This window comes from Gossypium arboreum, chromosome 12, assembly GCF_025698485.1.
Source record: "Gossypium arboreum isolate Shixiya-1 chromosome 12, ASM2569848v2, whole genome shotgun sequence".
In the NCBI taxonomy this organism is placed as follows: Eukaryota; Viridiplantae; Streptophyta; class Magnoliopsida; order Malvales; family Malvaceae; genus Gossypium; species Gossypium arboreum.
This window is the reverse complement of record NC_069081.1, coordinates 97,544,355-97,564,009: the sequence shown is the minus strand read 5'-3', so window position 1 is coordinate 97,564,009 and position 19,655 is coordinate 97,544,355. Positions and strand designations below refer to the sequence as shown.

Below are 19,655 nucleotides of genomic sequence, written 5' to 3'. Positions count from 1 at the left end.
TTCCTACAATCCTCCAAATATCCGAATGGGTGGCTAACATAGTCCCGTACCAAAGAAAGATGGAAAAGTACGAATGTACGTGGATTATCATGACCGAATCGAGCAAGCCCAAAAGATAATTTTCCTTGCCACATATTGACACGTTGGTGGACAACACAAGAAAACATTCATTGTTTTCTTTCATGGACGGATTCTCGGGTATAATCGATCAAGATGGCCCCGAGGATGTGGAGAAAACTACCTTCATAACAATGTGGGGAACGCTCACTGTGGTGATGCCATTCGGTTAAAGAATGTGGGCAACATATCGAGGACTATGGTAACGTTATTCCATGACATGATGCACAAAGAAATAGAGGTCTACGCCGACGACATGATTGCTAAATCCGGGGAAGAAGAGCATGTGGTGAACCTCAAGAAGTTGTTCGAGAGGTCGAGAAAGTTTCACTAAAGCTTAATCCAACCAAATGTACATTCGGGCTACCTCGGGAAAGTTGCTAGGCTTCATTGTCGAAAAGAGGTATTGAGGTTGATCCGATAAAATAAAAGCCATCCAAGAATTACCACCTCCACGCACGCAAAAGGAAGTTAGAGGATTTTAGGAGATTAAACTACATTGCCCGATTTATCGCTCAACTTACCAACCAATGCGACCCAATCTTTCGCTTCTTGAAAACATAACCCGGAGAATGGAACGAGGAATGCCAGTGGCCTTTGATAAGATAAAACAATATTTGTCTAGTCCTCCGATGCTAGTACCGCCAACCCCGGAAGACCTTTGATATTGTATTTGATGTGTTCGAAAGTTCAATGGGTTGCATATGGGGCAACACGACGAGTCAGAAAGAAAGAAAAAGCGATCTACTACCTCAAGAAAAAGTTCACCGATTATGAGGCAAAGTATTCGCCCATTGAGAAATATTGTTGTGCCTTGGTTTGGGTAGTTCGAGACTTAGACAATACATGTTGTACCATACGATATGGTTGATTTCAAAGTGGACCCGATAAAATACATGATGGAATCGCGGTACTATCGGGAAGAATGGCGCGATGGCGATTCTCCTCTCGTAATATGACATTGCCTATGTAAGTCGAAGTCGATAAAAGGAAGCGCAATAGTTGATTTTCTAGCAACTCGAACAATGTAAGAATATGAGCCTTTAAGATTCGATTTCCAGACGAAGACTTAATGTGCATCTCGTAAATAGAATCCGAGTTATCAAAAGAGAGGTCATGGAAGATGTGCTTTGATGGTGCGTCGAATGCGTTAGGGCATGGAATTGGAGTAATCTGGTATCACCGACAGAATCATTATCCTTTCACCGCAAGATCGAACTTCTTCGTACCAATAATATCACGAATATGAGGCTCAGATCATGGGGCTTCGTGCAATTGTCGAACGAAACATCGAGATCTTGGAGGTGTATGGAGACTCACCTAGTGATTTACCAAATTCGTGGAGAGTGGGAAGTGAGGGACTCAAAATTGATTAAGTACTGACAATTTAGTGGTTGGATTAATCAAGGAATTCAAAGAAATAACTTTTCATTACTTCCCACGAGAAGAGAACCAATGGCGGATGCCTTGGCCACTTTGGCTTCAATGTTCAAAGCAAGTAAAGAAGGTAAATAATGCCCTCAAAATGAGCATATACGAGGTCCCCGCACATCGTTGTAGCATTGAGAAAGAGGCGACAGACGACCATGGTTCTACGATATCTTAGAATATACCAAGAATCAAAGCTATCCCGAACAAGCAAATGAGAACGACAAAAGAACAATCAGAAGAATGGCAGCAGGATTCGTTCTTGATGGGGATATCCTATATAAAAGGGAAAGGATCAAATACTTTTGAGATGCGTGGATGATGTCGAAGCCGAAAGATACTTGAAGATGTCCATAAAGGAATCATGGGACACATGCCAATGGTTTCAGTATGGCGGAAAGATTATGAGACTTCGGTTACTCTTGGTTGACGATGGAAAGCGATCGTATTAGTTTTGCGTAAAATGCCACAAATGTCAAATCTATGACGATAAAATTCATGTAGCCCTTCGCCCTTTCACGCCATGACTTCTCCGTGGCCTTTTTCTATGTGGGGCATGGATGTTATAGGCCAATTTCTCCAAAAGCATCAAATGGACATCGATTCATTTTGTGGTTATCGATTACTTCACAAAATGGATAGAAGTCGCTTGCTTGCCAATGTGACGAAGATCGCAGTTTGCAAGTTTTGAAAAAGGAAATCATTTGCGGTATGGTTTGCTCGAAAGAATCATTTCAGATAATGCCACGAATCTGAACAATAAGATGATGAAAGAAATGTGCGAGCAATTCAAAATAAAGCATCATAATTCCTCGCCCTATCGCCTAAAGATGAACGGGTCATTGAGGCGACTAACAAGAACATCAAGAGGATCATTGGGAAAATGATGAGACATATAAAGATTGGCACGAGAAACTTTCATTTGCTTTGTTTGCATATCGCACATCTGTCATGTAACATCTACGGAGCAACTCCTTTCTCTCTAGTCTATGGAATGGAAGTCGTGCTACCCATCGAGGTTGAGATCCCTCTCTGCAGTATTGATGGAATCGAGTTAGAAGAAGCGAGAATGGATTCGAGTTAGATATGATCAGTTGAACCTCATTGAAGAAAAATGTCTAAAGGCAATTTGTCACGGGCAAATGTACCAAAAGAGAATGATCGCAGCCCATGACAATAAGGTACGACCAAGAGAATTCCACGAAGGAGAACTCGTAAAAAAATTCTCCCAATACAAAAAGATCTGCGAGGGAAATGGGCACCAAACTGGGAAGGACCGTACGTCGTAAAAAAGGCATTCTCAGGAGGAGCTTTGATCCTTACCGAGATAGATGGGAAAGAGTTATCGAATCCAGTGAACTCAGATGCAGTGAAGAAATATTATGCTTGAGATGAAAACTCGAAAAGGGCATCTAAAAAAAAAAAAAAAAAGGGGGGATCAGAGCGAAAACCCGAAAAAGGCGCTTTGGTTAAACATAAAAGATTAGGATGAAAACCCAAGAGGGCGTTCTAATGAAGCCAATGTTTGGCTTACAAGGCAAGGTGTTTTAAACTGTACGACAAACAGTGAGACCACAGTATTTGAAGCATCTTTGAAAGCTCGAAATCTTCTACGCAAGGAGCCAGACTCTAAAAGATTCTTGATTGAAGAACGTGAAGAGTTCATGTGTCAAATATCTAAAGCATTTGTATCCGTTGAATACGACCTCTTCTTGGCACATTTGTACTATCATTGGTTAACTTTCTTTGTTTGCCACATTTGAAATAAAGGAGTATGAGATATCCTTTTTATCCCCACCTGACCATTTTCATGCATCTCATTATGTGTTCATTTAATGATAAATAGTGAAATGACATACTCTAAACAAAAGAAATGATAAGCATTACCTAGATGAAAATTTGATAAAGAGCCTCAAAGCAATAACAAAGTTCAACAAGGGGCAAAAGAGCGTTATCTGAGAAACGTCGATTACTTGTGAAGCTTGAAGACGGGTATATGGCGTAAAGAGAAAGTAAAGAGCCGAAGTAATAAATATGGACCATCACAAGAATCGAGACGAAAAAGGACAAACGACAAACATACTTAAGGAGCACTGCATAATCATGTAGACATAAAGGCATTTAAGACAAACATGTGCATATCATGATAACATCATGCATGGCATATACAGGTACTCCAGCAGAGCAAGAAATCTGGAATGAGAGTCGCATTGAATCAAATGAAAAGACACTTGAATTCTACCAAATGACAGGTTTTGATATTTTTGATGTCTAATTTCTGTCCTCCAATTTTTGTTTTTTCCAAAAATCAACTCATATTGCGAGAAGTGAGTAGAGCCTCAGGGCACGCTGAGGTATTTTCAATTTCTGCTTTTTAATTCATGTTTTCCAAGAAAATCAGCTCATATTGCGAGAGGTGAGTTGAGCCTCAAGACACGTTGAGGTAATTTCAATGTATGTTTCAAAAATCAACTCAGATTATGAGAAGTGAGTTGAGCCTCGAGGCACGCCTGAGGTATTTTCAATTCGCTTTTTAATTCATGTTTTCCAAGAAAATCAGCTCATGTTGCGAGAGGTGAGTTGAGCCTCAAGACACGTTGAGGTAATTTCAATGTATGTTTCAAAAATCAACTCAGACATGAGAAGTGAGTTGAGCCTCAGGCACGCCGAGGTATTTTCAATTTCGCTTTTTAATTCATGTTTTCCAAGAAAATCAGCTCATATTGCGAGAGGTGAGTTGAGCCTCAAGACACGTTGAGGTAATTTCAATTTATGTTTCAAAAATCAACTCATATTGCGAGAAGTGAGTTGAGCCTCAGGGCACGCTGAGGTATTTTCAATTTTTGTGTTTTAATTTCAACTCATATTGCGAGAGGTGGGTTGAACCTTTTAATTTCTACTTTTTCAAAATCAGCTCATATTGCGAAGGTGAGTTGAGCCTCAGTCTGTTGAGGTATTTTCAATTCTTTTTCAATTTACGTTGTTCAAGAATCAACTCATATTACGAGAGGTGGGTTGAACCTTTTAATTTCTACTTTTTCAAAATCAGCTCATATTGCGAAAGGTGAGTTGAGCTTCAGGTCACGCTGAGGTATTTTCAATTTCTGTTTTCAATTTACGTTGTTCAAGAATCAACTCATATTACGAGAGGTGGGTTGAACCTTTTAATTTCTACTTTTTCAAAATCAACTCATATTGCGAGATGTGAGTCGAGCCTTGGGTTCACATGTCGAGGTATTTTCAAAATCTACTTTTGCGAGAGGTGAGTTGAGCCTTGGCTCACGTGCTGAGCTATTTTCAGTTTCTGTTTTTAATGTCTAGTTTTACAGAGTCAATTCATATTGCGAGAAATGAGTTGAGCTCAGGATCACATGCCGAGTAAGGAATCAATATTAGAGCTGATTGAAGACACCAGATTTTGTCTCCCTGAAGTTGCAGTGGAGCTGATCGAGGATATCAGATCTTGCCTTTCTAAAGTTACGGAAGAGAAGACCACAAATCTCATCTCAACTGAAGCAATAGAAGAGCAGATTGAAGCAGTAGATCTTATCTTTTGAAGCTACAAGTGAAGCAGATCGAAGCCCCAAAATCTCATACAATTAAAGAGGAGATCGAAGATGCAAGGCATATGTCAGAAGATACAGTGGATTGAACCAAAACTACAAGATACAGTGGACTGGAAGGAGATTATCTTGAACTGGAAGAGCACCAATGAAGTCAAGACCCAGCAAAACCAGGCAAAATTGGCCTTTCATTATGTCTTTGCTCCATTCCCGTTACACGACAATGAGCAAAGAGGGGCAGCTGTACAGGCCAATTTTGGGCCAAACCCAATACACCAAAACCCAACTAACCTTAACTAAACCAAACAACAAAAACCCATTCAGCCCAAAACCCAATAATTAAATAAACCATTACAAATCTAGGCCCAAAGTACCTAAAGCCTAATACCAACCCAAAACAAGAAAGCCCGATAGGCCCAAACTCTAAAAAATTTTGGAAAGCCGAAACCCTAGGGTTTCGGGCGCTGTTCTATGTCTTGTGGCCACCACGCCCCACTTTCCTCTGACACTAGCCCCATACCCTGGTACACCACTCCCCACGCGCGCCCCGGTCCTCCATGCCCTGCAAAAGCAACAGAAGCAAAACAAAAGCAGAGGCAGCAAGCAATAGCAGAGACCGAAAAAAATATTCTTTTGTAACCGACTATAAAATCGAAAAGGGAATCAATAAAAAGGGGTTCTTTTTGGTTCGGTTTTTCGATAGTTTTAAAAACAATAAGCAGAGAACACACACAGGGGTTTTTAGGAACAACAATAGATTAGTGTCGAACATTATCAAAACCCAGATCAAAGAAAAAGGTGAAAAAACCTATTCTCTTTCACATTACCGAATCATTCTTTCTTTTTATTGGCTTTCTTTTTCCTAGACTCTAGTACATTCACACATATATATATATATAGACAATATTATAAATAAATAAAAAAAACAATTTTTTACCTTTCCCACAGGTCATGCGGTGGTGGCTGTGGTCTTGACGGACCTCCGGCCGCCGTCCGTGGAGGACGACCCGTGGCGGAGCTCCCCTCCCCTCTCTTCTCTCCCCGCTCCCTCTTTTCTCTCCTTCCCCTTCTTTTTTTCTTTTCTTGGTTTCAAATGAAAAAGCAAAAAATTTGGCTTATATAGGGTCCAAACGCACCGCTTTGGACCCCCTTAATACATAAACGGCGCGCTTAGGCCTTGGATCGGTCGACCGACCCTAACCCGCCAGATCCGCGTGTTTTAAACGCGGAAGGGCTATTTGCTAATCACCCTTCCGCTTTTTCGTGTGTTTGCAATCGATTTTTCTTGCGCTTAATTTGGCCCTGAATTTTGCCCGCTCATCAATCTAGCCCCTCGTGTGCCAACTGCGTTTTGGGTAATAGAGAATATTGCGCTTTTGGTCCCCATTGTTTTCACGCGTGTTCGTTTTGGTCCTTTATTTCTTTATTTCTTTTAAATTCGCCCAAATTTCGTTCTTAGGTCGATTTAGTCCTTTTCGTTTATTTTCATTTTTTACATATTATTAATATTATTATTAGTATTTTTATTAATATATTAATTATTTTCAAAGTATTATTACTACTAATGATTATTATTTCTAGTTTTAGCATCATTATTAATATTAATATATGTATATTATATATGTATATATTCGTACATTTATATATAGTACTATTTTAATTACTCTATTTTAATAGTACTATTATATTATATTCGCTTTTATACTTCATTATATTTCTAAGGTTATTATTATTAGTTGTTATTTGTTTCTAATATGTATATATCATGTAAATGTTGTAATATTATATGCATTTTTTACATACGTGATGTATATAAGTTCTTAATATTATATTTTATATATATTATTATATATATTTTAATATCATTAGTCATATTCTTCTTTTATACTATTATATATATATATATATATATCTAATATTATAAGGTATGCTTCTAATACTATTATTTATATATATATTTATGTATGTGTGTATGTATTTGTGTAATGTACAAAATAGTTTTATTATCATTTCTAAGGAACGTACGTATTGTATCGTTCTATATATGTTATGTATATATCTTTAATATTACTAGTTATATATATATTTCTTATACATTTCACATACATATTTTCTTTTATATACTATGTATATATTATATTTTATTATATATTAGTACACATATTTTATTATACGTATGTATATATACTTCTATATTAATATTATTTTCAGATATCATATTATTCATTATTATACTTATTATTTTCACTATTACCACTTATTATATTATTTCAATATTATGTACTATTTGGTGTACACACATCTTTTATTATGATTATTAGTGTATAAATACATGTTTTTTCTAATACATATCGTATAATGCTCATCTGTACTATGTATATACATATACATATTTAACATTACTACACATTGTATTTATTCATGATTTGTCTTTATTTCTTTCGCAAATGTCATTGTTATTGTTATTCGAATGTTCTAGTATCCCATGTTAAAATTTTTTATTCATAATGTCATTATTCACATCATTTATTTATTTTAAATTCTTACTTTTGGAATCTTTTTCTAATTAATTTTAATACATAAGGCAACATGTCGGTTTAACACAAAGTCGCTGATTTCATCGCTATGTTGGATGAACATCAATCGACTCGTGTTAAAATGGTATGTCCTTCTCAAAAATCCAAAGAATTGAAAATTTCTCATCTTTTAATCGGATCTCGACTAAATGTTACATTGAACTCGTATTTTGAAAATCTAGACAACACATGTTTACGAGATACCAATTTTGGGCGTCGCGAGGGTGCTAATACCTTCCTCGCGATAACCGACTCGAACCCCAATTTTTCTCGGACTATTCACGAGACCTAAATTTGGCCTCCTTTTTGTTTTAAAATAATTTTATTAGGTGTCCGGTCACACCTATAAAAAGGATCGTATGGCGACTCCCTTTTTAATAAAATCGAAAGTTGGTTTTCAAATGTTTAATAAATCGCCACAATTAGCGACCAACCGAAAGCTAAAATTTTTACGTCGCTACAAAAAATAAAATAATATTACTAAAATATGATGGTTTTGAAGCCTATAAAATATTTTTCTTAAGATTTTAATGTCTTCTAAATATAATAAAATTCTCAAACATTATAAGCAGAATAGTGAAAATGGACTAATAGAAAAGCTCTATATTTCTAATAGGCTTTTCTTTTCATAAGACATCCTTTCATAAATTTGTGTTGTATCTTTAAACTAATATCATGCATACAAGTTAATATCTCTGAACCATCAATTAGCGATATTCCACACTTCTAATGAAATTTTTGGTGTCCAAGATTGAACCTCAACTCTTAAGTATTAGAAGTGAAAATATATTACAGATAATATTTATTTATATTTCTATCTATGGTTCTTTACTTTTAGCACTATTATGGATATATGCTTATCTTGTTCATAATCAACATTAAAAGAGAGACTTCACCTCTACTTGTTAAGGGTTCGTTTGGTTCACTGTAATGGAATAGAAATGAATTGAATAGAGTCAGAATCTTAATAGAGTCAGAATCAAGAATTCAACTGTTTGGTTGAATGGAATGGAATAGAGCTGTAATATAATTCTTATGTTTGGTTGAATGGAATGATATTGTAATAGCATAAAAAAAAAAGCTAAAATGACCAAAGTACCCTTAATAGAATTTTTGTTGGTAGATGATTATTGTTATTAAATTTTAATAAGATTATTGTTAAATATATTTTAATAAAAATAAAATTAAATAATTTAATCATATTTTAACATAATTATTATTAACTACAATTTAATAAAATAACATATAATTTAATAATATTATTAATTATTATAATATTTAATAATAATTTTAATATAAAATTTTTATTAAGAATATTTCAATGCCTAATATATTTGCTTCAATCTAGCCTCTCACCTGTTGTCTTAGGTCACAATCGCCAATATAAAAAAATGAGTTTAACATATCATATGAGTTTAACAATCGCTAATTACGCACTGTCAAAGAAAAATGAACAATACATATTGGTAAGTGTATGTCAGCATAAGATACACATAACATATTGCATGCCATTGTTTAGTTTTTCTATTAGCTTTTCTAATTTTTAACAGTAAAAATGGATCGAATTTTTAACAAAAATTATCAATTTGCTCATTAATTTAATATATAAAAACTAATTTATCTATTTTTTTTAGTACAAGGATAAAATACAATCTACCAACTAACAAAAAAGCATTGTATTTTTACCAATCCAGCATTAGTTCATCTATCTTTAATTAAGCAACAACGAGTAGACATATTTCTTTATGAGCATGCATGCGCATTCACAACCAACAAGGCTTGATTATTAAGCAATTGATTGTTTTGAATATTAACAGTACTCGATTTATATCATGCAGGAATCAACCTTAGTTATTCTGTAACAGTTAAAGCCAGATACTCCACTACTTGCATGTTAGCTATGTTAGGAACCTTCCAGACCATTATTGTACAAATCAAATGTTTTTTTTTTATTAAAGGATGTACAAATCAAATGTTGATATATAATGGTAGTCGAAAAAATATCTGTAACCACATCCACAAGCCCCACACTGATTTGCTTTTAAGGCCCTCTGGCACAAAAGATTCACCAATCAAGTTTCTTGAGGTGAGCTTTCCACCTTTAACTATTTACCACTAGCAGACAACTCTATATTATAATCCTCTATCCAACATCAATTTTCTATCTCTTTCCGCATCCTCCACCCTCCCTGCATCGCTATATATCTTCATCAATAACTCAAAATTATGTTGGTTATCCGGATCAAGCTCGAAAAGTTTTTAACCTGCAATCTCTCTTATTTGTATGTTTCTATGAACCGAACAGGCATACAACATTGCTCCCCACACAGTTGGCCTTGCCTCAAACTCCATTCTCTCCACTATCATGTTGAAAGCCTCATCTATCAGCTCTGCACTCCTATAAATATTTACCATGCAAGCATAGTGCTCTATTCTCGGATCAACCCCATACTTCTTTCTCATTAACCAAAACAGTCACTCTCCGTCCTTGACCAAACCTAAATGAGCACAAGCCTATAGTATTGCTACAAATGTGATGCTATCAGGTGAAGTACCGCTCCTCACCATCTGTTCGAAGTACAGCAGAGCTTCTGGGTGTTTACTATGACCAGAGATTATTGAATTCCATGACACAATATCCCACTCGGGCATTCGTTGAAACAACCAACTTGCTCCATCTAACTTGCCAAGATTAGAATAAACAACGATCATAGCATTAACGACTGATGTATTCCACTCAATTCCTCGCCGAGAACCCATCCGTATCTCAGGTGCGGTCTTCAATGAACAAAACTAGATAGAATAGTGGATATAGTAATGAGTCGCTCAAATCCCTCTTGAATCATCCCACGGAATACCTGCAATGCCCCAGCCAATAACCCGTGATGAATATAACTCGTCAACATGGAATTTCAAGAAATGTTATCCTTACAAGCAATGCTATCAAAAACCCGCCTAGGCTTAACTATGTCTCCACATTTTGCGTACATATCAGTAAGAGCATTAAGCACAATGAGACTCCATTGGTTTTTAATATCTATCGAGTTTAATTTTTTTATCAATAGCTTACTACAAACGAGTCTCCATTCTATTGGGTGCTCAATTGAAACTCCACTTATTCTTTTCCCTTCTGATAAAAGAGAGAAAAATAAATAAACCAGCAGCTACACCCAGCACCATTCTTACCTCTTGTATATATCATCATGCAGTACCTGAAGTATCACTGTCGGAGGATAAAAAGATAAACTGGGAACACTAATAATTTATAGACACTTTGAATCAAAGCAATTTTCGGGCATAAACCAGTTAGCATTAGCAGTTGCAGATAAACAACACCCCGAAGCAGCCACTATTGAGTCCAAGCGTGCATTGATTGAAGAAGGAAGGGAAGCCATTAAAGCAAGCATTGAAAGAAATGGAGGATTTCCATACGAGACGAAACGTTAAAGTCTAAGGGGACCTGATCTTAATCATTATTAATAATCATAAATATAGTTTTTCCTCTCCTTTACCACTTTTCTTCGGTAATAACAGAACCCCCAAATTCATGTAGTTGTGGCTAAGAAAATTTTGTTTGAATAAATGCTAAAACTAAACCTAGTTGTCCAAATTGGAGAGCAGTATTTAAGTTTTTAATTTTTATAATAACTTTTTTGACACTTTTAAATCCACATAAGCATTCTGACAATGCAGTGCAAGAGTGGGGCACTAATGACTCACATGGCAAAATCAAAAAGTAAACTTGACATGCAGTATAGAAGAGAGGGAATAAGGTACAAAAATCGGCAGAAGTATGCAGGAATTTGCAGGAAAATCTTCAGCCAAAAAGAAGAATATATAATGAGTTGTTCTGAGACTCATGCTAAAGATAATTAAGAAATTTGTAGGAATTTGAGGGAAGGATGCCTCTCCTACCCTAAAAGCATTGACACTTGAATTTAGCAAGACAAGAATGAAGGGACGTGCCTGGGCTTGGAAACGCCGATTTTTTTACCGATTTGATTGAGAACGTCGAGATACTTCTTCAAGGCTCTGCCATTGTTTCTTTCGATGAATCAGTAAAGAACAAACCCGTAAATGAAGATGATGTGAAGGAAGCAGAAGCTGACCTTGGATGAAGGGGAGGAATGGCTGCCGATTGAGAGTGTTTTTGAGGTGAAATTTTGGTAAGGGTAAAATAGGGTTCCTCAGGCAATGAATAGCTAAACAGTGAAGAGGGAAGGGAATAGAAATCCCCAAAAATCTCTGCTTAAGCCCGGAATGAAATAGCCCCGTGATAAGCTATTCCATTAAACCAAACATCAGTTTATGTGGGGCTGCAGAATAGGGTGGTAATATGCCTTAAGTTTATATAGGTAGAATTCCTTTAATGTTTCCATTACTTTAGACATTTAAACATTAGACTATAAATTTCAATAACAACAAGATTAGTTCACTAGTATTGAATAAAATTGTAATGGAATAAGACTGTAATGAAATGAAATAGAGTCCAAATATTACATAGTTTGGTTGAATAGAATAATAACAATGAATAAATCAGGAATAGATAGCAAATGACAACTTTACCCTTAAGAATAAAAAATAGTTTATTTATATTATTAATATATAATAAAAGTATTTAAATTAAATTAAATAATTTCTAATAAAAATATATTAACCACCGTTCATCATATCTCAACGAATAGGTCAGAATTACTGTTCATTTTTCCAGAAAACCACCGTTTCTTGAAGCTTTCTTGAAGATTTCCATAAATGAGAAAATTACACTTTCTTGAGCTTTCTTTAAGCTTTCCAGAAAACCACCGTTTCTTGAAGCATTTTTTTAAAGTTTTTCCAGAATTATTGTTCATCATTTATATTATTAGTAAAGTTTTCTTTTAAGTTTTCGTTTCTACGTTATTTGATTCTACAATTCCAAAATTTTCAGATCTATCTTTCTTGAAGCTATTCATGCTTTGTGTGTTTTTTATGGAAATTTTTGAATTTGTCTTTTTTGAAAATTCTCTAGAATCAGAAACTTCCCTAAAAAATGCATGCAAGTTTGATTTGGGAAGGAGGTATTTTTGATTGAAAAAAAAAGAATGTTATTACGGGTGACATCATAATGTTCTGACCCAAGATTTTTTTGAAGATTCATCAAAATGTTCCTTGAAATCTTTTCTTTCATATTTTCTAATTTATTGTTTGTGAAATTTCTAAAAAAATATCATAGATCTACAAAAACAGGTTGTGGGTTCCCTGTCCATTTTGGTCATCCTCCTCCCTAATTTTCGATCTTTTAATCTCTATAGAATAGCTTGACCCAAAATTGAGATAGAAAATGCTATCTTTTTTTTTAAGCTGTTGTTGCAAATTTTGAGATTTTTCTCTTCTTTCTTTTCGTCAAAAAAATCTAACCATATTGTTCTTGGAACCATTGGAGATCATCTGTATTATTGTTAATTTCAATTTGACACAAAATTCATCAAGAAGAAGAGCTGTAAAAAAAAAAAAAAAAAACAAAACGATGGACATAATTGGGAATAAAAAAGTCGCCATTACTTGCGTTGCTGAATTGTCTATTCCTACCCCTGACTACCGAATATGGATTCAACAAATTTGCTGAATAAACAAGGAATGGCATTCCATGAAATGGCTCATTCAGTTAACCAAACTAGTGTGTTCATTAAAGAATAAGGAGGGAATGGATTCAAACTTATTTTCTATACACAATGGATTGTACACTTATTTTAGAATGAATTTTACTAGAGCATCATAAATATATAACAATTTGTTTTCATCATTTGAACATTAAAAATTAGAGACTACTAATTAGAAGTTAGGTTCCTATTATCAATATATAACAGTAAGGCTGAAACTCATTCTAATTATAATACTACTAATCAAGCAAAATCATTTGCTCTCACATTCATTACCTTAATTCATAAGTTAACATATCCAAACTTCTATTTTACAACATGTTTTTTGATATTGTTCCTTTTTCCAGGAAATAGTTGGTATTGATTGTGACCACAATTCTAATTCTCATTAAAATAATTTTTAACATTTCTATTTTCATAATTTTAATCTAGACTTGACCATGGATTGGATTCAGGTCAAGTCAGTGCAAAATTTTAAGTTCATCTTTTAGATTCGATCTGAAAAATGGGTCTAAAATTTTGCTCAAACCCGACTTAGATATAAAAGAGCTAAACCCGAGCTCAATCTGACACGTCGTTTTCATTTTTTATATAAAAGCAAATTTTAAAAATATAATACATCAAATGTACTAAAAACTTTAAAATAAATGTTTCCCAATAAATTGAAAATACATTCAAAACAATTTATACTTAAAAGAACACTAATATAGTTGTAACTTAACAAGTGCTTCTAAAATAATAGCAAAATTAATAATAAAATAAGAGTTATACAATATCCAAACAATAACAGAATGACACAAAATAACAGTGAAAAAAAAAGGCAAATTCAGGTTGAGTCGAGCTGAGCCCAGACCAAAAAATCTTACTCGAGACCCAACCCGATTAAAAAATGAGCCTTATTTTTTATCTAAACCCATATTTGGGTCTATATTTTTGCCCAAACCCTCCAATTTTTCGAGCAGATCTTTAAATTTGGACAAGTGACCCTACTCATAATCAGGTCTATTTTAATCCAACTTAAAGTTGGATAAAATAAAAAAAGAAGCGTATTACTTTAATACTTTAAGATTAATAATCAATTTAATTGCTTTTCTTTAATAAGTTGGTTAAACTCATGAACTTGTATAATTTAACAATGTGAAATTATATAAAAACTTACACTACGGTGGTACATTTAATTTGTTGTTAAGAAATCAACACCCCACCATGTGCAAAATATTTGTTCTTTCACTAAAGAATACTTAATTCAATCATCAAGATCTCATTGTTTTCCCACTCATCTTTTGTCTTTCTTGGCGGCATCTCATTATTGCTGCCACATTACTATGACAATTTCAGTTATTCACCCTTAGTGAAATATTACTAATATGGTAAATATCTGATATATTGAAATTTATTATTATTTTTATAAGGTTCCAGAAACATCTACAACTCAATTTTTTATCCGTCGATTCCTCAATTTTCTATTGACATCGTATGACTTAAAAAAGAAAATTTCTATTTCTTTAATGTATCTTTCTAATATATGTGAGGCTCAACTCCAAAATGATTATAAGTCTCCAAAGGCATTAGATGGTTCGTTTCTAAGGGGTCTAATATTTTCTTTTGGTCGGATAATTGGACTGGTATTGGTCCTCTTCAAAACCTTATTGAAGGCCCTTTAAACTCACACGAAGATCCTTTGAGGGTGCAAAATTTCTTCTCTGATCCCACCTCTCTCTCTTTCAATTTGCCTGCCCGAATTGGTAATACTCTATTGGCTACTTCGTTATCCTTGTTCCAAGAGACAAATGATGTGCTGGGATGAAGCGACACTTCATCTGGTATTCCTTTTTATCTTTGCTCGGCGTACAATATTGCTCGTAACGTGGTTGATTCCCCTTTCGATAGACCTGTTATGGATTGGAAATGGTTTTGGAAGTTACATCTCATTCCGGAATTAAATTTCTTTCTTTGGGAACTTGTTCGATATATTCCTCCAACCCCTTCTTTCTTAATAGACAGGGAATGAATCTATGTGATACATGTCCTTTTCGTTCATCTGATTCTGATGATCTTAATCATTTTCTCCAGAACTGTAGTGTTATCTAACAGCTTTGGATTGAGCTAGGCATTCCACCCTCTTTAATTGCATCATTTAATGGCCTTTTAACAGATTGGCTACACACAAACTTGAAGGCAAAGTGTTTCTATACAAAGTCGAAAATTATCCTAGGTCTAATTGCTCAATTTTATTAGTCATGCCATTTTTTAGATGCTAATCATAATCCATCAGAGGATGTTTGATCAGCTAGGACTGTATGTGTTGAAGTTAAATTGCCTTGTACATCTAAAATTCTTCTCATGCTTAGACAAAGCTTAAATGTATCAAAAAAATCAACACAAATTTGTTGCTTTAAATAAATCAAGTAGATCATTATGTTCAAACTACTAACTCTATATAACAGTGCACAAACTACCTTCATGGTATGAAAAAAAAAATTGTGCCACCACTTTAAACCACATTACGAGGTGCACCGCAAGCTGTGCATCAACATATCCGTTTTATAGGTTGTTATTCTTTAAAAAAAAAAATTAACTCAATTCATAAAATTTATTACTATAATATTGTGATTAAAACTCAAATTTTAAACATATATTAGTTTATAAAATATATAAAAATATGAGTTTAGAAAGAATATCTTTTAATATTCATTTAATTATTAAACTGACATTAAATAAATATTTTTTCTTATAAATAATAGAGTTTTTATACATTTGAACCATACCATTAAGAATAATAGATAAAATCTCCTATAAATATTTAAAACAATAATATTAATAATATCTTCTTTTATTTGTATAATAGAATTTTATTGGTTTGAACTACACAGTTAAGTATATTAATTATCAATAATATAAATGATTTTAACACCCCTCGCCCGACTCAATTTACGGAACGTTACATTCGTTGTCGGAGCAACTATAGTCAACTAGTCAACATACAAGCATTTATACATGTAATCAAGTTTTAATCAAACTCAAATTATGATAAAAAAAAATCATTTTTGGGTCTTAATCGAGCTTAGGACAGCTCTTTTGACAACTCGAGCACGAAATAGGACCAAATTGTAAAGTTGTAAAAGTTTAAGCCAACGTTGTGACGTCACAAAATAGTTTGTCACGTTGTAACCTCAGGCCGCTTGACGTCATAATGTGACTCACTGTCAACTAACGTTGTGATGAGGGAGGTTGGTCGTTGGGAGGTGGGCTTTGTTTTTTGTAAAAAGAAAAAAAAATGTCATTTGGTACCTATTTCAAGCTTTCCACCAAACATATCAATTTATGAAGAAAACATTTACTTCAGCTAATTCAAAACATGCCAAAATCATACCAAATAAGCTCAATACTCATATTCAATTTTTCAACAAAACATTCATTACCTAAACATCAATTAAACTTAAACATTTTAATGTCACTAGGGCATACCAACCAAATCATCCAAACATCAATCTTTACCTATACCTTACCATATTGAAACATACCATATCATTTCATTTACGCACACTTTGTGTTGGAACATTTTCAAATATTTATAGTGTTCCAATGACTATAAATGAATGGGTGTTATTAATCAAAAGATTATATTATTTGATTTTTGAAAAGAATTATAACTATTTAAATAATATTATTTGAATAGTTATAATTAAATGAAAATTTATGTGTTTATTTTAATAAAGACATTATTATTCGAAAGACACCTATTGATGATGAAAGATGTCTTTATGAAGAGACATGAAAATTCCTATAAATAGGAATGAGATTTCATTTGGAAATCATACCAACAAATTCTAATATTCTTTCTTTCCTTCCTTTATTTTCTAATATTATTAGATTATTCTATAAAGTATTACTGCAGAAATCCTTTATAGAAATTAAGTTTCTTGTCATACATTGCTCAGTGTGTAGTGGGCTATTCTCGTTAGTGCAAAATGCAAATAGTCATTGGCTTCATTGTATCCTCGAGGTTAATTTGCTTGGAACTCATTTTCACACTGAAGATAGGTAGGGCGAATATAACCTTAAAGATAGTGGCTTGATACACGCTTTGGAGCCTTGTCCTATTTATTCTTCTGTTCGATTTTCGTTTGTGTGTTCGAGATTTTCCTCACTGGAGATTTGTACTAACAATTTTAAGGTTATAATTCATGATGACTACCACAACTCATGAAAGTGGAACACTAAAGGAGTTGGCTTCCAATTTTGTCAAACTTGATTGGTTTAATGGTGGTAATTTTCGACGATGGAAGAAAAAGATGCACTTCTTATTAGCAACTTTGAAGATTGCTTATGTTTTGGATACTCTAAGACCTGACGAGACTGAAAATGAATCTGTTGCTGCAACTCGAAAAAGACAAAAATGGGACAATGCTGATTACATATGCATGGGCCACATATTGAATGGTTTATCTGATGGTTTGTTTGACACCTATCAAAACGAGGTCACCGCTAAAGAATTATGGGACAAATTGGAGACAAGATACATGACCGAATATGTTACAAGTAAGAAATTTCTTGTCAGTCGTTTCAATAATTATCAAATGGTTGATGGTTGTTATGTTATGGAACAATTCCTTGATATTGAAAAGATGTTGAATCAATTCAAGCAATATGATATGAAAATGGATGAAATGCTTGTTGTATCCTCCATAATAGACAAACCTCCTCCATCTTGGAAAGACTTAAAAAGAAGTCTAAAACATAAGAAAGAAGAAATATCTCTTGAGGCTTTGGAAAATTATCTTTATATTGAAGAAGAATATCGAAAGCAAGATCAAAATCTAAATTTTGAAAATGCCAAAGTGCATGTTATGGAGAAAGTACAGACTACTAAACCATTCAAAAGAAAGTTCAAACAGACTGATAGAGCACTTAAGTTCAAAAAGAAACAAAAGGGCTTATGCTATCATTGTGGTAAGCCAGGACATTTCAAGAATGAATGTCGATTTTTAAAGAAGAAATCATCTTCTAAGGCTGATAATAACGAAAAGTTCGTTGCAATGATATTTGAAATTAATATGGCACAAGATGATAATAGATGGTGGATTGATACCGGAGCAACCAAACATGTATGCAAAGACAAAAGTATGTTCACAAAGTTCACACAATGTGAAAATGACAATGTCTTGTACATGGGAAATTCTTCCACCGCAGCAATCAAAGGCAAAGGGTCTGTTGAACTACAATTCACTTCTGGAAAGATTTTAACCTTAAATGATATATATTATGTACCAGAAGTTAGAAAGAATTTAGTGTCTAGAAGCATGTTGAATAAGTTTGGTTTCAAACTTGTTTTTGAGGCAGATAAGTTTATTTTGTCTAAGGGAGGAATTTTTGTAGGGAAAGGGTATTTGTATGAGAGTGTGTTCAAACTGAATATTATTAATAAGAATAAAAATACTATTTCTGCTTATATGGTTGAATCTTTTGTTTATGGCATTATAAATTAGGTCATTTGAATTATAAAAATTGAATGACATGTACAAGTTAGATTTAATTCTTGTTTTTAATAATAATATTAAAAATGCAATACATGTATGTTGACTAAAATTACAAGAAACCTTTTCTCTAATGTTAAAAGAAGAACAAAATTGCTTGATTTGATACATAGTGATTTATGTGACATGCATAATACTCCTACATTAGGTGAAAAGAAATATTTTGGTACTTTTATTGATGATTGCTCTAGATATTGTTATGTATATTTATTGCATTCAAAAGATGAAGCGTTTTATAAATTTAAAGTTTATAAATCTGAGGTTGAACTTCAGTGCGAATCATTTATCAAGTGCTTAAGATCGGATAGAGCTGGAGAATACAATAATCCAAGTTATTTTGAATCCATTGGGGTTGTCTATCAAGTTTCAGACCCTTACACACCACAACAAAATGGTGTAGCTGAAAGGAAAAATAGAGTCTTGACTGGAATGGTAAATTGAATGTTATAATATTCAGGTCATGGACAAGGTTTTTGGGGAGAAGCTGTTCTAACAGCTTGTCATATATTGAATAGAGTTCCTAATAATGAAACTAAAATAACCCCTTATGCACAATGGAAGAAAATGAAACCAAACCATAATTATTTGAAGGTTTGGGGTTGTAGAGCTATTGTCAAAGTTCCAACACCTAAACGTAAAAAGTTAGGTGAAAGAGGAATTGAATGCATATTTATAGGATATGCACATTATAGCAAGGCATATAGGTTCATGGTCATTGAACCAAATGATTCAATTTTAATTAATACTGTTATTGAATCAAGAGATGCTATTTTTGATGAAAATAGATTTAATTCT

At 33.6% G+C, this 19,655-nt stretch overlaps 1 protein-coding gene and 1 pseudogene across 1 annotated transcript; one reads left to right on the top strand and one right to left on the bottom strand.

Annotated features, from left to right (window-relative positions):
* Positions 1-9,817: 9,817 nt before the first annotated feature.
* LOC108478056 (pentatricopeptide repeat-containing protein At4g25270, chloroplastic-like) lies at positions 9,818-11,079 on the bottom strand (annotated as a pseudogene).
* A 6,434-nt stretch (positions 11,080-17,513) lies between these two features.
* LOC108478058 (uncharacterized) lies at positions 17,514-19,353 on the top strand. Its single transcript, XM_017780490.1, has 2 exons — positions 17,514-18,182; positions 19,318-19,353. Exons 1-2 carry the CDS (start codon positions 17,514-17,516, stop codon positions 19,351-19,353), a joined length of 705 nt encoding a protein of 234 aa, XP_017635979.1.
* Positions 19,354-19,655: the final 302 nt, after the last annotated feature.

What these genes read in the sequence shown, in the direction of transcription:
- LOC108478058 (XM_017780490.1), top strand. Translation starts at nt 17,514, where the DNA reads ATGACTACCACAACTCATGAAAGTGGAACACTAAAGGAGTTGGCTTCC. An exon ending in AAGTGCATGTTATGGAGAAA is followed by an intron (nt 18,183 to 19,317) that starts GTACAGACTACT and finishes TATAATATTCAG; the next exon opens with GTCATGGACAAGGTTTTTGG.